Here is an 18,178-nt window from a genome sequence, read left to right as displayed (position 1 = left end):
AATACCCTTTCATGGCCCGTACCTTCCTTTCATAAGCCGTACCTAACTCGTTGGCTCCTGCTATTTCGGCATATCGTGCTTTAGTAAGGCGCGTTACGGATTTCCACCTGTCTTGACACTACATGTGTTCCTTCCTTCTCTCATCGTTGGTCGTGCTTTCCGTCGACACGGTAACGAAAACAGGTGAAGGCATGGACATGGTAGAGCAAGCACTGCGAGTTCGCTGCACCTTCCGCATCTTGTCTCATCTGTGTCGTGCTTTTCCTGTCAACAAGGTGCCTTCCGCATCCACATAGTGAGTCTCGCCTTTCACATAACGCGCCGTACTCGGTTATCAGCATGATGTCCGAAAGCGTGACGCGAGGAACCCTTTTTCCCTGAGTCACTCGATCAGACAAATTGACATATGTGGTACTGAGAGTTGTTTCTCTGCGCCCGCGCACTCTCATGATAACAGACGTTCGCTTAGGACTGAGCGATCAAGCTCCATGTCCGATGAATCCTCGCTCCCGGTCCTTGTGCTGCTTGAACTTCTGAGATCGGAGAGTCGTGTCCTCCCCTGAGATGACTTTTCTTCTAGATTGTCTAGATTGAGATTTTTCCATTTCTCAAGCAAATCACCCATACCCACTGTCCTTGGATCCTCGCCCTTCGCGAGTGCATAGTTCGGGAACACGCTGCCCTCGAAGTGTTTGTAATCATCTGCTTTCCAGTTGTCTACAGCAACCTTCTTCAGGAGCTGCTTCGCATTTGATGGCATGGCGTGTCCTTTTTGCTCTGCAGTGGCAAGAAGCATGCGGGCATGACCGCGCATGCAGAACCATCTTTGGGATACGGAGGTTATCACCTTGCACACGTCGTAGTAAAGATCCTGTACATTGGGGTCGTCGAGGTCTTCCAGCAGTACGTAAGCGGCAGTGACCGCCGTTAGAGGCATCCATGTAGCGACGCGCTTTGGACTGAACTCACGATAATACCGCTTGTACAGATTTGCTATCTCCAGTCCCGACTTCAGGCGCTCGTGTCGTGCATGTCGCTGAAGGGTCTTGTCTCGCGTTGGTGCCAGAACTGGGGAATTGGGCATATTTGCGAAGTTGAAAAGTGAGATCCTGAACCAGTGATATGCAAGACTGTAGGTATTAGCAAAGATTGCCACACCAGAAAGTGTATGCTTGCTTCAATTCCATAGTATGGGGATTAAGGGCGCCTCCTTCTTCGAACGATGGCAGGTTTTGAGAAAAAGATTGCAACGACTGATCCAGGTCATTGAGTCTATCATACTGTCCGTACCCGTGACTGTTACTATCGAAAAGGAGACTCGATACTTGTGCGCCAATTTCGTGCAAGTCGTATTGCAGGTTTGCATATTTCCCGAATTGTGTGATTGCTGTGGGCTCGCTGTCGGGGTATGGAAACCAGCTACCCTCGGTTTTGAAGACATGATCGTCGATATCAAGCCTTTCCATGGTCGGTTTAGCGTACGTCCGAGGCCTCATGAAGGTCAAGCTGTATCCGCTGGTAGCTGTTAGTGAGGTCGATGAACCTGGGACATTCAAAACTCACACAGTTTGCATGTATAGTGCCCATACTGCCAGGCTTAAGGACTTCTGCACCTCCGCTGTGGGAGCTTTCGATCTTTTAGCTTGGAACACGAGGTCTTCTGCCATGCTATTGAGCTGATCAATAAACGACATGCTGAGTCTGTCCTTCCCCGTCATAGTAAGACTGCATTTTGTGAGTAGAGCTCTGCAAACCCGAAATGTTCATTCTTACGCTGTCGCTATCATTTGGCCAGCTTGCAAGGTATTCAGTGACGGGCGTTCAGCCTCCTCGATCCACAATCTCATTGCTTCCTTGAGGTAAAGCTGACCACGGCTGGTAGGCTTGCTGAAGGTTTGTGAAACATCAGCATGGTCCGAAAAGTGCTGAACAGCATCAGTAATTACTCCTAGCTCATGATGAGTTTACTTACGCAAGCCGTAGCAAGCATTGCATTTACCAAGATTGGTGAGCAAAATTGACTGTTGAGGTCGCCCGCAGTCATATCTCTGACGAAAAGGTCACGGATAACACATGGATAGGCCGGATGGTGCCATGTGAAATAGATCGATACTAAATGGGACACGAGGTCGTCATCTTTGGTCACCATAGTCCACGGTGCTGCAGGTACTCTGATAGGCGGTTTGTCGGAAAGCAGTGCGCTGATTCTCAGGACGTCGCGCTTGCGCGGAGATCCTGCCTGCGCAGCGCCATCCGGCGAGACATGTTGGTCCTCGAACCCGTCATCAATCGCAGAGGCGTATCGTATAACATCATCGAAAGGCGCGTCCCTTCTAATGAGATCGAGAAGGTGTTGTAGTTGACCCGCGTCCGAGTTGCGAAGAGCTTCGAGAATGGTGTCAAGAGCATCGCGCTTGAGCTCAAGCTCCTCTACGGCACGCTTTCTAGCGTACCGTCTGCGTCCGTCCAGCCCTTCATCGTACACGCAGTCGGCCTTTGTTTTCGTGCAATTCGAGCAGGGTCGCTGTTGATCGCACTATAAGGATAATTGTGAGCGGGGCTCACGATAGTGCTGCTAAGTGGAGAGACCAGATTGGCTCATGATCAAAGACACTTAACAGGCAGGTATTAGTCTAGATGTGACGATCTGGGACGTCCTACCTTTCGCTTGATCTGTTTACACTTCTGGCAGGCGGTACTGGCTCGTTTGATACCCGAGGATCTACTTGACTGCTCTGTAAGCGTCACTGACACGGGCGTCACCTCTTCAGCACTCGGAGAAGGAGCCGGAGCTATATTTCGGACATTCGTCGACATCAAACTGTGAACACTCGGAGGGTGTTTGACTGGACACAGGAGCGTATGCCATCGACCAAAATCGTCTTTGTGTTAAGATGAAGACCAGCCAACATTCTACATGAAGCGGACAAACGTATCCATTTAGGGATTCAAGGTCGGTGCAGTGGCAAGTCCATCATAGAGGCAGCCGCGAATGATCGCTTGAAAGTTCGTTAGTGCCAGTATCTGATCAATCTTGTGCTATTTAGCGATTGCACGAATGAGTGCGGTCATAGCCACCGCATCCTTTCTCCGTACGTTGACAAGGGACAGCGCTGGTAAGAACTCAAAGCCGGTTTTTCCAATCAATAGCTGCCGGACATGAGAATTATATGACGAGCTAGACCGCTCTGGTGCGCTGTACAGCAAGGCTGCATGCACGTGTCGCCTGGATCGCCGATTTCCTCCGCCTGCGGCGACACATTTCCATGATGGCGAGACGATCGTACTGTACGAGGATCAAATATTTCAGGAGCGGACAAGACGATCCGGACCTGTGACTGCAGTGCGACGAAGCATAAAGTAGGAGTAGTAGTGGTAAAGTAGGAGCGCACTGGAGCGTCATGGTGATAACAGATAATCTTTCAGTGTTCACTCTTCCTATTGCTCGCGTATCTCCTTCGCAGCTGAGAGCGTGATTATGGTACAGTAGTGTCCTAGTAACCACGGCGCAGCAAAAGTGCTTGCTTACGTAATCACGCTCTCCGCTACGAGTAATAAGGAGATATCAGACTGGTATCTGTCTAGCATGATGACACTCATGTGAGCCCATCAGGACGCTGAAACATATGAGTGGTTTGGCTTTGTCCCAGCATCGATCACAAGTGTGGTATACACGGGTGTTTGGTTGGTCAGTGACGAACAGCGTGCGGTTACCAAGTGCGGCATAATATTCAGGTTCTAACAAAGGCCGATGTATCGCGACTCCTCGATTTTCCGATACACAAGCAATATATTGTTGGCGGTGGGGTTCACTGACAGGATGGCCTACGTACCGGGAGAACCATCGAAGACGGGGGCACGGCTGAGGTGCTGGTAGGCCTTGTGGCCACCGTCGGTTTAATGTACAATTCATCCGCCGAGGTAGCCAAGATGAATTGTACGTAAATCCGGCTATGGCCACAAGCCTTGCGAAGAAGGACATCGCCAACAACTGCCTATGCTGTTCAGTTGCCAGAGACCTACACGAGGCACTGGTGTTGGGACAATTCCTTGTCGTCTTCAAACGATCGGATGATCACCAATTCAGCGGTCCCTCATGAGGCCCGAGTAATAGAACCATACTTTTGGAGGCCAGGCAAAGAAAGTACCTATCCTCAATCATACGGCTAAAGTACCATGAAGAGCAAGGAAAACTGGTCAGGCGAGGAAAACATTGCGTTTGGGTTGGCTCGTAGGGCTCGCCCTGTTGTTGTGAATCATTTCGCTCTTGCGCCCGAGTCCTGGTGGGCTCGAATACGGAGTATGGGCAGTGTGTTGCAAAGGTCACTGCTCTTCGCCCCAAGCAATTTTTTGAACCTGCTTGATACCGACGGATGCTATCGATAACGATAAAGGACACGCCTTTTGGCTAATTAGTGGAACCAATGAAGACCGTCGGGGAAGACAATACGCGCAGCCGTCTGCGCCACGTTGGCTAATCCCAATTCATCTCCCTGCGTTGGACAGATTCACACGCGGCGTATTCTACAAGTTCGATGCGCATCAGTTACCGCAATATTGAGCTTGAATCGTGACATATGACAGGAGATCGCGCGTCGTGTAACAAATAGATCGGAAGCAGTATGTAATGTCGATGTTTCCGATGATCGCATTCGTGTGAGCACATTCGCAGACTAGCGATCAGCAAGCTTTCCGAGACGCAATCTCAGAGGCAGGGAAGAGCTGGCGGAAAGCCATCATTTGAAAGGTGCCACTCTCCTAATCCTAGCTCACGCGTGGGATCGTAGTCGTGACAGAACCGCGTTCTAGCAGCATTCTAGCGGAATTGGCTCGTCTCTGCGTGAATTCTACAAAAGTGGTAACAAGCTCTCGTTATCGACAACGGGGAATTATTGACCGTCGGGTTGACCTGACGCGCCAGTACTCGTGTGGGCTCGTTGTCGTTTGATTGATGACCGTACGTACAGTACTTCAGTTCCAGGACGGGAGCAAATTATCCGGACGAAGGTCCTCTTTCCTGGTATCCGCACTGAGCGAAACCTGCATCCGGAAAGTCTGTGCTTGCAGGACGAATCACGAATTGCTGTGTGTTAAGCCGAATAAGACTGGCTGATCAAACACAAGCAGAAATGGGATGCCAAGATGAGGAATGGCCGATACCTTTTGGGGTGTGTTTCATGTCAAGGCTGTTACATCAGAAGAGGCAATCATCACATTGTCTCACAGGCAGAAAAGGCAAATACATGTTGCCCACGCCATAGCCCGCTGCGCATGGTGCCTGCACTGCATTTGATGTAGGACAATGCGTGGCAACGCGAACTTATGAAGGACACGATGATTTGCCTTCATGGCTTGTTCACAATCATTGCCGCCGAGTCACAAGTTTGAGTTGTCGTTGTCTGCTCAATTAGACGAGTCAACAATATCGCACGGCATTAGCTACCACTAAAAGCAATCAACAGGAGCGGCGCGCATCCATGCAAGGTACGCGAAAGCAACTTCGAAATCCCCGGACACGGCCCTCGACAAAACAAGTCTCAAGACGTGACTAAAGTCCAGTGGTGGAACTCGAAACATGCCGGTAGCTTCCAAGAGAGCTCTAGTCCAGTCCGATATGCGGCTATACGGATCCGGCTCCATGGATGGACAGGGGCGATGGGTCTGGCGGTCGATCTCAGCCGGAGCCCACAAGCACCGTCTTGATACTTTTACAGAAACCATCACAACCAGGACCAAATCACGGGATTTGGGTGGTTGTATATGGAGCTGAAACGTCGCTCGAAGCTCGCCCCGTCGGCTCGACATTGGAAGGGTCTCGTTGCTTGCCCAACATCGCCTATGATGCGACGTTTTCTCGCTGGGTTTTGGTAAATTGGGACCTCGGCACCGGCTCATGGTGCCTGGACTAGTAAGGTCCCAGGCGTGAGGTAACGGGAGCTAGCTAGTAAAAAGCACCGTCACAAAGCCACTCTTGTGACCTGGCGTCAGAAATGCCACCTTGACACACGCCTGAATCCCAGTCATTTGATGTCATCTTGCAATTCGTTGCTGAAACGTCGAATAAACTGAACAGCCTTTTGGAGCTAAGATCTCACCATACTTTCGGGGGAGTCACACATGGCTTCGTTAGGGTGGATTTGGTGTGGGATAAGAAACGTTCCAACGCGATTTGAATGTTCTCGCGCATCCTGGAGGAGGCACCGGATGGCGTCCCGTCGCGGCTGTTAAGTTGTCGAAGTGTTAGCAGCATCCCTTCCTTCTGCGGCAACGACTCTCCACCCGCGCCTGGTCTCAACGTCGTTTTGCCAGAAATTCGCGGATCCATTCTCGATCTCACTAAAGGGGCACCTGCAGCGCCAGCTTAAAGGCCCTAGGCTTCCTGCATATAACTTTTCTTTGACATTGATCCCTCACATCACCACCGCGACTCGAGACTCTGTACTCTGAGCCTGTATACTACTGTACAATAATTAAACCTCAACCTAATCTTCCTGTCTGTCAGTCAATCATTTCCGGCATTCCGTTCCCGCGTCGGCGCCTGCATCTGGATTGGTCTAAGTCCTGTCCTTTGCGATATCACATACACAAGCTCGATTACCAGACCGGTTCTCGAGTCCGAGCTCTAGCAAACAGCAATACAACTCTGTCAGCCTGCTTACAACTACCTGACCTGTATAAAAGTGTCGTTCGACGGAGCGTATATCCTCGACGTCCTTGACAGGACCGAATTTCCAATACTCGGATATCCCTACTGTCCACATTCCGAGACCCTTGATAGCGCCACCAACTCGCACGAGTAAAACCGCATTTGCTCTTTCTGGGCTTGAAGGAGCTTTTTGCTCAGAATCGCATGATACGAGCTTTGACTGGCTACGAACAATTGCTCTTGGACACCTGTGAGTCAACCTGCGTCATGGACGGTCTCGATGCCGTGACCTGTCTATAAAGACTCGACCGTCGTGTGAGCTATGTCCTAACCTTTTGCTCAGTGCGCTAGAACCATGATAGACACGCCAAAGTCTTCATCCATCTGCAACATGGGCAGAGGAGCGTACGACACAACCGGTGTACCGAAGCCCAAGCCACCACCAAAACCCAAATAAATTTGGAGAGAAGGACCAAGATCCTGCTGACAGCAACACCGAGGCTTTTCTACCATGGATGCCCTTGCCAGTCACAGCAAGCTGGACCCTGCCTCTCATCCTTATGCGTCGCACGCTTCAACCAGCGACCTGCTAGCATAGTACGTTGAACGACTTGTGCGACTCGAGCCTCAACTAATTGTCGCAGTCTCTTTTGTCTTTGGCATCCACAGTTTGGAGGATTCGTTCGCGCGACTTCAGCCTACTATCCCCTTAATCACCTTTCGGCACTTTTTGAGACCCCTGTACAAGTATCAGCACTCGTCGACCTTCAGCGTTCTCAGCGACATTTTCGGCATTAACGGCGCACTTTCGGCTTTCCTCACGACCGTCATGTATAATCATTGTTGTATCAAAATCATTCTGGCGCATGTACGGGATAGATGGAACACGGAAAAGGGACCACGGATAAAAGAATTGTTTTGGATAGACGGACAGACGCAAGTCATAATCATCTTGGGCGTTTTTGGGCAGAGGTATTCGGCGACCTCCAGGAGTGCTTTTGATGATACCCGAGCCAGCAAGAGAGGTTCCTGTTCAACAGTCAACACGAGGCGCATTTGCCTCCTCAAAGCGAGTATTTGCGTGAGTCATCTTGATAGAGATGTATGCGCAGTCAAGAGTCATCCGGGCAGGTACATACCTACGTTAGCCTCCCTGGACATAATAATAAGCCTCAACATCAAGTTCACTGCTCCTGTTTTGTGCAATAGAAAGGGCACCTGTAAGGTATGGAGCGCATAACTATTGCCGCAGTCGAGCGTAGACATCGGCTGCCACCATACTTCAGGTAAGTAGAACAAGACGATTCAAATTGAAGTAGAAAGCCAGACTTGTGATACGTAGCCTGCGCGCCGCGCCTTCCCAAATAGCAACGCTAGTGCCTGCTGCAGGTCGTCGTCACTTGTCCACCCAGGTTCATCAACCTGCCGGCAAACCCCAGCTCATTCACGTCCGTGCATCTCACACCAATAACCCGATCTAAACCTCCGAATTCGTGATCTATTGCATCCCAGCACTTGCGAGACACGTACAAGCATAGCCGCAGCCACGGTAATCACCAACTCGCCATCCGTCTTTGACACAGCTGTGATCTCGCACTCAGTTAAGGAAGGTCGCCTACGGCACGTCCGATTGCCCTGTGCCGGTTTCAGCGGGCGCTCTATCTACAGGAGGACATCTGGACGAATTGGTTCGACTTGAGATATGTCCAACGCCGCAGCAGCCACGACGGCGAAGCCAAGCAGCAGCGTTAAGCTGGTATTGCTTGGTGAAGCTGCTGTTGGAAAGGTAAGCACAGGCACGGTCCCTGGCGGACCTCGAGTTACTGACCACTTAACAGTCATCTCTCGTCCTCCGATTTGTGAACAATGATTTCCAAGAGAACAAAGAGCCAACCATCGGCGGTATGTGATGATCCAGTGCCGAAACCTGTCCTCGCTCTGGCTGTCAAGATTGATCACACACAGGGCTGACAAACATCTCACAGCTGCTTTCCTGACTCAAAAGATTCAACTTCCCAACCGAGTAATCAAATTCGAGATCTGGGATACAGCAGGCCAAGAACGCTTCGCCTCCCTTGCGCCTATGTACTATCGAAACGCCCAAGCCGCTCTCGTCGTCTACGACCTTACAAAGCCTACATCGCTCATAAAGGCCAAACACTGGGTCGCAGAGCTGCAACGGCAGGCGTCCCCCGGTATTGTCATCGCACTTGTCGGCAACAAACTTGACCTTTGCGCTGAGGGCTCGGACTCTGAAGCAAATACCCCTACTCCTTCCGAAGGCGCAGAAAGTGAAGGCGCGGGGGCGGACGAGGCGGAAGCGGTAGAGAACGGAGACGCAAGAAAGGTGCCTACACGGGAAGCGAAGGCCTACGCTGAGGAGGAGAGCCTGCTGTTCTTCGAGACCAGTGCAAAGTTGGGCACAAATGTGAGCGATGTGTTCACCGCTATCGCGAATGCCATCCCGGAGAAAGAGTTGAAGCCTGGTAAAGGAGCTGGCGCTGGGAGAGGCACAGACTCGGCTATTTCAAATGCTACGGGAAGCGCAAGTCAGGCTACTGTCAACTTGGCTGATCGAGCTAAGCAGCAGAAGGATAACTGTGCTTGCTAAAAGGCAAGCTGGGAGTCTTGTTGAGTAAATTCAGACCTTTGTTCGCAGTACACCGGTGTTGGGAGTTTCTGTCTCGCGTTGGCAATGCACAGAATAGACGATCTTGCTCGTATGCAAAGTGCGTTAGCGCTCCATATTGGTGGGCAGAAGGAGCATCATCGCGTTAGGATGACACTGAGGAAGCAAGCGTGTCAATGGCAGGGCATTTAGCGGCTTTATTGGTCGTTACATGAAGACTTGTTTGGTCAGTATTGCCGACTGAACTCAATTCAATGGCTCTTTCTGTTTTGTTTCACCCATTCGATATCCAAGCATAGCAGGACTTGACATTAACGCAGTTCGATTGGCTGAGCCACTGGTCACTGCCCAAGAGTTGTCCTCGAGATATGTGTATATTCTATTGGCTAACTTGATCAGAATATTGCAGTGTCTGGGCCACTCGTTCGAGGTTCTCACAAAGTACTCGTCGCTGTCGTTTCACATTCTACATTGACCAGTGATCCTGCTTCGGAGTTTTCTGCCGTGCTTCAGGTTTTACTGGCCACATCTCTCCCATTTCGGTGGTTTCCCTTTTCAGTGGGTTTACCTACGTGCAAGGTACTCGCTCAAGATTTGATCTCGTACACAAAGCGTCGAAGTAGTACGCGAGCTTGTCGGGACCACACAATTTGCGAAGGGAGCTGACTCTCTCTACAAAAAGAGCTTCCTAGTGATACCGACTACGATTCTTGCCACAGGTGAGGAGGCGCACGTGGTGGCTAGCAAGTCCATTAGGCGCCGTTGCGCATACTAGGACGCCTTATGAGAGCGGGTCGGATGGGCATTGGGGGATCTAGACGTCGGCGACCAGTATATGCATATGACTGGTACAATTAAGAAACTGACTAAGCTGGCCACCACGATGCATATCTACACGATTACCGACGTTGCATGGCGTACACTGACCAGGAGGACGTCGACAAATACAGTTTGGAGGCGAATGAAAGGAACAATACGGGTAAAATAGAGGGAAAATACGAAAATGGTTCAATTGACTGTCTCTTTATTGAGCCAAGACGAAGAATAATGCCCTTTCGGATATCATCCTAGGAGTATTAGAGATCATCTTGCGATAGCTGATATGGGGCTTACCTCCCCACCGTATTCGACATCGGATACCCGTCCACGCAAGAAGTAACCTTCACCCTCCCTTTTGTGTCCATAGTGCCCACGATCTTCAGCACACGGTTGGACGGTAAGCGCTGAGCTTGGCGCTCGTATCTGTAGAGGACTTTGTTCATGATATGGCGCCGCATTACGCCGTCGCCGTCTCGGTGGTCGAAGAGGCGCGATAGTTGGCGGGAGCTGAAGGAGTCCTTGAAGACTTCGATGTGGTGTTGTCGGCCTGAGTTGGAGGGGTAGAGGGCTACGCTGAAGTGGGCTGCTGTTGGGGTGGAGAACATGGTTGGTTGGTTCGGTGGTGCTGGACTTGCTGGTGTGGTTCTGGTTGGGCTGATGGAATACAGTCGGGATGGAATGATGTTTGGATGCTGCGCTTGGTCTACAAGTGCTTCCTCTGTGACCTCTTCTGTAGAAGGGATCTGCAAGGTTGTGGTAGGACAGCCGATATATGGCGGAGGTCCTTGTTCTGTATGGCATTCTGGTTTGTTGCTCCTGCTTGTCCGGCACAAAGGGTCATGGTTCATCTGTCTCGGTTCGACCATGGAACTTTGTTCGCGCTTCTGTTGCTGTACGAATGAACAGTAAAGGGCTCGTTGTGTAACAATGGATTAGCAGAGATCTCTTACAGAACTGTGAATGCAGGGTTTGCCTGCGCATATCGCAGGTAGGAACAGACGGGTAGGTGCTGCTGATCAAAAGCATTCTCGTCTTCCACATTTAACGATATCAAGTGCTCACAATGTCGTCTTAGTAACCAGAGACCTCGAAATTGTTGTGGACCATACAACAGCTGCCACCTCCATGGCACACAAACAATACGTTTGACAGCGGTTCTTGTGCTCCTGCCTCCATGACCAGGCGCTCGAGCATTCCACCTTCTTGAATTACTCACTAGGTCCAGTTCCACTTGTGCCTTCAGCGGACGTGACCCTGACTCGGACACCGTACTGCGAGGGTTTATCTTGCACGGACTGCTCACTCAATATAACAGTCGTGTGGGCAGACTGCCACACGAGCTGAGGTCAGGGGTCAACCGTATAGGCTATAGTATATAGAGCTACCAAGTTATGCAAGGCATCTCATGAAGCGTGTAAGATCGAGCATCGCACCCGGTTGGTAGTTACGAGCGACTTCTTCGGGGCTGTCGAGCGCCAAGACAGTAGAGTATTCGATAGAGCACATCGTAAGTATTGACGTCGGTAATATCTTCAGGCCCGTCTCGAACTGGTATTCGTGTATCATGCTTCCTAAACCCGTGATTGCTATATTTCAGCGGACTTGTAACAACGAGTTCAGGATCGCCGCTAAACCAGGGAGTGTACGGTAGTGGAGGAATTTGGAAGCTGCGTCTTGAGGCTAGTGAGCTTATTGATGCCTGGCTTCTGAGTTAATGAGCCGCTAATTGCGCGCGTAGAAAGTGCAAACGCGCGAACTTCGTCCTGATGCTCCGGATATGGAGCGCCAATAATCTGATGCAAAGTGATTGTACAAGCCCATTTTAGCAGACCATGGCACGTAGCTCGAGGCTTGCAGCGCAAGCTGCTAGGGCGTCTTTGCGTAAGTCATTTTGACCTGTTCATCAATCTCATGCTCATGAATACAGAGACTCCCATCCCTCGATTGTCAGACAATGAGGACGAAGAGATGGCCGATGCGCCTGCCACAGATGCGCCGACTCCACAAGACGACGACGATGAGGGAGAAAACGAGGATGGCGACGAAGATGAAGAACAGAATGAGCCTGAAGAAGCGCCGACTCCCTCGCGAACGGAACGAACCACACAACCAACGCCCAGGCGGAGAGGTCGAGGAGGTAGAGGCAGGGGCAGAGGGCGGCCAAGAGTGCAAGCATTGAAGGGTGAGGGCTCCGACGACGGGAACGACGCATCAGACACGCCAGCTCCACGACGAAGAGGCGGCTTTCGCGGCCATCGAGGCGGAAGATGGGCAAATCGTCGTGGAGGGCAAGCTCGCGCGACCCAGATTCCTGTCGACGAAGATGGCAATACGCTAACAGTAGCCAACGACGAGATCGAGCTCCCCGAGGATCCTGAAGGAGAGGAGAAGATCAACAAGAATGGCGAGCTACAAGACGGTAGGCAGTACAGAGTGCGGACCTTCACTCTGTTCGGGAGAGGGAAGAGGCTCTACATGTTATCAACAGAGCCTGCTCGGTGCATTGGCTTCAGAGACTCCTACCTCTTCTTCCAGAAACACAAATATCTCTACAAGATCATAATCGACGAAGAAGAGAAAAAAGACTTGATTGAACGCGAATTAATACCGCATTCCTACAAAGGACGTTCAATTGGTGTGGTCACGGCTCGGTCAGTCTTCCGCGAGTTTGGCGCTAAAATAGTCATTGGAGGGAAGAAAATTGTCGACGACTATGATGTTGCTGGAGCTAGAGAACGCGGTGATGTCGAAGGAGAACTTGCAGTACCAGAGGATAGGATCCCGAGTACTGGCGAGAACTACAACCGCAACCAGTACGTCGCGTGGCACGGCGCTAGTGCTGTTTACCACATGAACATGCCTAGTGTGCCGATGCAAAATGGCAAACCCGTCGAGGGAAAGAGGAAGCGAGTCGCGATCACCAGCGATAACTGGATGCTTGAGCATGCAAGAGATTCAAGCCGATTCAACTCGATGCTGCGAGCGGCTCGAGACGACAACAAGGATGGTGTCTATGATATTCACACAAATACGATGCAGTGGCCGAAGAACTTGCAGCCTACTCATGCGCGGTGGGAAGTTATCAACCACGAGGATGAATCACAAGACGAGGATGTCGAGGTCCTGAGCTCAAACTTCTCGAAGCTGAATCCTGTCTATTCACGCAATTTCCGCATACACGATCTTTGTGCTGAGAGCGCTCCTACCTCAAACATGCCAAATGCTGGTCTCGGATCGGAAGGACACAGTCTGGCTGCCATATCACCAGATATCTTGAGTGAGTTACCAGCTGAGTGTCGTGCTGCGTTCGATCAAGCAGCTGAAGAAGAGTTGAATTGGCGAAGCAAGTGGCTGAATGAGAGCATTGATGGGCATCGTGCGCACATTCTGACGTCTGTTGATTGGTATCCGAAATAGACATCGACGAGACGGACATGCGATTATGAAAGGCAGGTTTAGCGAAGGCGTTTGGGCGGTTACGATTCCAGGGCGTATGGAAGCCTCCATGAGTTACAAACTCACCAGAGGTGTGGGACACTACTCGAACTTTGAGATACAATAATGGGGAAAGGAGTATCGACGGAGAACGATGTTAGGATCTGAGAATCACGTGTTGCAGGTTCTGCTCCTACCGTTCCACGCGGATCCGATGTTGGGCAGACGTGCATGAACACTTGGTGATTCGTGGATGAACGCCCGAGTGTTTTGCTGTAATATTCGTCGAACAGAGGTGCACCAGAGGCACTCTTGCTTGTTCTTCACACAGATTCTTATGACAAATCATACTGCTGTATCAGACCTGTTTTGCTGGACAAGCTCGTGTAGGTCGATTTGCAAGCAGCTTTTCTATGAAGAGACTTGACTCGGTGCTTTGCCGTTCCGACTCTTACCGTTGTGACCCTGTACAATCCGTGGTTCGTTGTGGGATGGAGTTGTCTCAAAAGAAAGAGCACCAGCAAAGCACGATTGCGTAGACAGCCCACGAAGCACGTGAAGCAGTTCGGGGAGGTCACCCAGCTGCACGAAGTTTGAAGCCTTCTGCAATAATATTACGAAATCTTGCCTCGTCAGATCGACAGAAACTTTCCATGCTACTCTACATGATCGTGATGATCTAGAAGCATGATTAGTTGTCCCGATCTCGCTGTGCTCTCGATATCGTACAGTACGGTGTCTATCAGGGAGCACATGGTTTCGTCGGCCTACTGGAGCAGGCGTTAGCATGACCGTGACATCGACTGTTCGCCTAGTCAGCAGAGCAAGGAATAAATCTGCACCCTGCCACCTGATGTTTCCAATAGCATTAGCGAAATCGCTGACATCTGGAAATTCTTCACAATTCGATATCTGGCTGCGCTGGCTGCGGTACACATATGTTCTTGTCTGCAGAGGCCGCGACAACTAGATCTCAAATTCACTGTCACCAAGGCGTCTGTGGTCAATCTGACTACAATAGAGTACGCCGCACACTTGTTTTGTTAGGCACACGGTGGTAAAGAAATCGCATGGCTTAGCAAATGCTTTTGACCGATTCAGAACACACATGACGATCGTTGCGCAGTACGGAGTAGCACTTCGGCTAAGAATAAAACGTAACAGGCTTCAATCTTCCGCAGCTCCTGCCTCGGAGCTTGAAGCGTTAGGCAAACCCCATGTGCCACAACCAGCACGTTGCACGCCCCCGAATACTTTCATGAGGGTCTGAAAGACAGGAAATACAATCAAAAGCCCTCTGCTCGTGCACCAACTGACCTCGTTGTCGGCACTGCTCGAGGAAAGAAAAAAGAAAAGACGAAAACAGCTCATGTTCGAACGCCGATCCATCAAAGCCAGCCCCGGGCTGGTCGCTGTCTATATCAGGTAAGGCCTCGAGTCCCTGACCAATTAACGGAACAATCGAGAGCCCAAGACTGTTGATGCTGAACAGCGACACAAGTATTGGTTGGCTCTTTGTCTCCCTCATCGTCACCACGCCGAGTAGGCATCCTTTTGGTGAACTCGGCACTCCATTGCTTCCATCGCCTCCCTGAGCTTACCATCGTTTTTATAATTCCGTGCCTAATCGCTCCGTAGGGTGCCGCAGTAGTCGAGGATTAGCGTTGACATTTTTTGCGCTTTCTGCAGAATTCGTAGACTTTGCGGACGCAGTGTGGTCCAGCTTGGGTTTTGTGCGTGCACGAGGCACACTGCAGCGTGCAGGATTTGATCGCTCTTGCTGCCATCGAGTCTGTGACTCTTTCAAACCTTTCATTTCCACGCTCTCCTCAACAATTTGTTCTGCGTTTGGCAGTCCGAACCATTTTCAACCTCAGCATCTGTGATCTGCTCGGCGTGCTATCATCCTATTCTACCGAAATAGCCTTGGTTAATTACGCATACAGAGGGCCGCCCCAACCAACAAGCCGCGCAATTTAAGCTGTGGGACGGTCAGCGTAATTGCCACAATTTCCACTAGGAGACGACAACTGCGCCGCTATCGTCTCAAGTCTGCTCTAGGATCGATATCATCGCCTCAGATTCGCTTCTGAGCCGTTGTCGTGGTAAAGGACGAATCGTTCCATCTGCGAATTATTGTTCAGTTCTTTCAGTACCGGTCAATTTAGGAGCCGAACGCAAGAAGCCGGAGTCACCTCTGAGTGGCTGTGCCGACCCGTGAAAACGCAAAGTTCTTACGAGCCCGTCCGAGTCAACTTGAACACTTTGCTGGTTCGAAGGAGCACTCTGTTGCTGAGCCTTCGCATCTGCCTGTCGCATCTTGCTCAGCACACATATCACGCCGCCTTCTTTCCTGCGCCCACGGATTGCGTCTGCATCAGCCTGCTGAGTCGCATCAGGAATTCTTGGTAACACTGTATGTCTCTACCCGCACTGTGATCACTGGTCTGGACCTTGCATACACCTGCACTGGACTTGTCGCTTTCGCACATCAACTACGACATTCGCTGACCGATCTTCTTAGGCACACCGCTGAAGAAGTCCTTCCTGCTACTCTCTCGAAATAGACGAGCTTTTCACTAAGTCTTGTCGGCCTACCCGTTTACATCGAATCACTTCCGCCAACGCCTGTCACAAACACACCATCTGCTTGATTCTTCACAATCAAAACTAGATACTTGTTTGCTCGATCTGCAGCCAGCACCAGAGACAAAAGTGCCTCAGAGAACAAGACATTGGTCTCATACCTGCTCATAACTTCGTGGAATCTACATGACTGGTTTCTAAGTCGAGCATTGCATACCACGCAAAGCTTCGGCTTTAAGACGCTTCTACGCGTCCTCCGTGGCCAGACAGCCGTCTGCGCCGCGAGTTCTTCCTCACAGTATGGCAGCCTACAATAGATGGGGTTCTCATGCCCCCAACACCCGACTGCCACCCACTCCACCTGAGTACCAGACGACGTATCTCAATTCCATGAGTTCTGCGGCCGAGGACGTCCAGGGGTATCACTCGTCACGCTCTCATCAGTCTAGGCACAGCTACTCTGCGAGAGACTACAACGACCACTATCAACAGATGCCTGCCTACTCAGCCCATCAAGCTCACAACCGCTCCAAACAACTACCGAACATGGGGGACTATGCGATGAATTATCCTCAACCACTTCCTGTACAATACCACTACGCGCCTGCTGCTCCACCGATCCTGCCTCCTATCCAGGTGCCTGACGATATGACCTACCTTCCTCACTACTCACAGTCCCATATGGAAGCAAAGCAAAAGGAGGAAAAACCTACTGGAGGCGTGGCGCAGCATCTCGATTATGAGATGGATCTGATGGCGAATTTCGTTGCGGAAATGTGTCAGCAAATGGTTTCGCGCATCAGCGCCTCACCCACTCCTCAATTTCGAAAATACGTTTCGCAGATACTCTCATCTACACGTTTGCCCAGTTCGACGATCATGCTGGGTCTATTCTACCTCCAAGAGCGAATGAAGTTTGAGAAGGCAGATCTGAGCGCATCATCCTCTCTGATGAAGATGTTGACAACATGCTTGCTGCTCGGAAGCAAGTTCCTCGATGACAACACCTTCCAGAACAGGTCATGGGCCGAAGTTAGCAACATTCCTGTTCAAGAGCTCAATGCTATGGAACTTGCATGGCTGAAGGATTTTAACTGGGAGATCCACGGTCTCATGTATGATCCAGATCAGGGCTTTTTCATGTGGATTGAGCACTGGCATTCGTACGAAGAGAAGGCACAAGTCGCTCAAGTGAAGAACAGCCACAAGCTGGCACCCATCAACACAAACCTTTCGCGACATTCGCACATGCATCAGCCAATGATGTCGCCTGAAGGCCCCATCCCTCCTCAGTACCAGCATGGGTCGCAGTACGATGCCGCCTGGTCACGACAACACGTTTCGGAATATTCTCCCCCTTCCACACACCATAGTGGTCCTACCACTCCCGACTACTATAACAACAATTGGCAATATGCCACTATTGCAGACACTTATTCGAGGGCTTCATGGAATGCTCCCGGTAAACCTGCATATTCTTCGCAGCGAGCACATCCCTCACCTTACTATGCTTCACAGTACGGTCACGGATACCAACACGTCAACAACTGGTCTCCCCATGGCGCTCATTGTGGCTGTAGCCTCTGCAGTAAGCACTCGCAAGACTACTACATGTCACACCAAGGTTACCATGTTCAGCCGGTAGTTGGCTGAAGCTCCAGACGAGGAAGCAGCAGCAGAAAAGTTCTCCGACTTCTATCGAATGTGTTTTTAAGTACGCCTATTATGTTTCTGCCCGTCATCGACAGTCCGCAAAGTACCAGTGGCAACGGATGCTACTGTTCTTGGTCTGGCAGATTCATCATATATCACGAACGTTGATTTCATCTTCAAGCGCTTTCACGATTTTCACGACACGGGGATTTGCAATCATTTTGCTCATGCGATTTCGAGCGCTACACTATATCGAGAGGGCTGGTCTGGAGTGCTTTTGTCGTCAAACAATTTTCATGATTACGGTGTCGGAGTTGGGAGGAAAAGTTTACGGAAGGATTTCAGCAATTTCTCGACCGCATCCATCCACCACTACTGGAGATGCTTTCTACACTGCCTGCTCGGCCACC

General features: G+C 50.7%; 5 protein-coding genes across 5 annotated transcripts; 3 read left to right on the top strand and 2 right to left on the bottom strand.

Moving 5' to 3' along the window:
• Window positions 1-445: 445 nt before the first annotated feature.
• Window positions 446-1,466, bottom strand: PMZ80_010361 (uncharacterized protein; the record flags this gene model as incomplete). Its single annotated transcript, XM_064878750.1, has 2 exons — window positions 446-1,130; window positions 1,159-1,466. The coding sequence occupies 2 exons, from the start codon at window positions 1,464-1,466 to the stop codon at window positions 446-448; spliced, it is 993 nt and encodes a 330-aa protein (XP_064725444.1).
• Window positions 1,467-8,348: 6,882 nt separating this feature from the next.
• Window positions 8,349-9,257, top strand: VPS21 (Vacuolar protein sorting-associated protein 21; the record flags this gene model as incomplete). The annotated part of the gene is made up of 3 exons (XM_064878749.1): window positions 8,349-8,432; window positions 8,485-8,548; window positions 8,632-9,257. 3 exons carry the CDS (start codon window positions 8,349-8,351, stop codon window positions 9,255-9,257), a joined length of 774 nt encoding a protein of 257 aa, XP_064725443.1.
• Window positions 9,258-10,299: 1,042 nt separating this feature from the next.
• On the bottom strand, window positions 10,300-10,699 carry PMZ80_010359 (uncharacterized protein; the record flags this gene model as incomplete). Its single annotated transcript, XM_064878748.1, has 2 exons — window positions 10,300-10,342; window positions 10,389-10,699. 2 exons carry the CDS (start codon window positions 10,697-10,699, stop codon window positions 10,300-10,302), a joined length of 354 nt encoding a protein of 117 aa, XP_064725442.1.
• A 1,306-nt stretch (window positions 10,700-12,005) lies between these two features.
• On the top strand, window positions 12,006-13,511 carry NPL6 (chromatin structure-remodeling complex subunit RSC7; the record flags this gene model as incomplete). Its single annotated transcript, XM_064878747.1, has 1 exon — window positions 12,006-13,511. The coding sequence occupies one exon, from the start codon at window positions 12,006-12,008 to the stop codon at window positions 13,509-13,511; it is 1,506 nt and encodes a 501-aa protein (XP_064725441.1).
• Window positions 13,512-16,415: 2,904 nt separating this feature from the next.
• PMZ80_010357 (uncharacterized protein) lies at window positions 16,416-17,768 on the top strand (the record flags this gene model as incomplete). Its single annotated transcript, XM_064878746.1, has 1 exon — window positions 16,416-17,768. The coding sequence occupies one exon, from the start codon at window positions 16,416-16,418 to the stop codon at window positions 17,766-17,768; it is 1,353 nt and encodes a 450-aa protein (XP_064725440.1).
• Between the last annotated feature and the right edge of the window lie 410 nt (window positions 17,769-18,178).

Source organism: Knufia obscura, assembly GCF_036327395.1.
Source record: "Knufia obscura strain CCFEE 5817 isolate CBS 148926 chromosome Unknown scaffold_17, whole genome shotgun sequence".
Classification (NCBI taxonomy): domain Eukaryota; kingdom Fungi; phylum Ascomycota; class Eurotiomycetes; order Chaetothyriales; family Trichomeriaceae; genus Knufia; species Knufia obscura.
The sequence above is the reverse complement of the archived record's forward strand: the minus strand, read 5'-3'. Positions and strand labels throughout refer to the sequence as shown.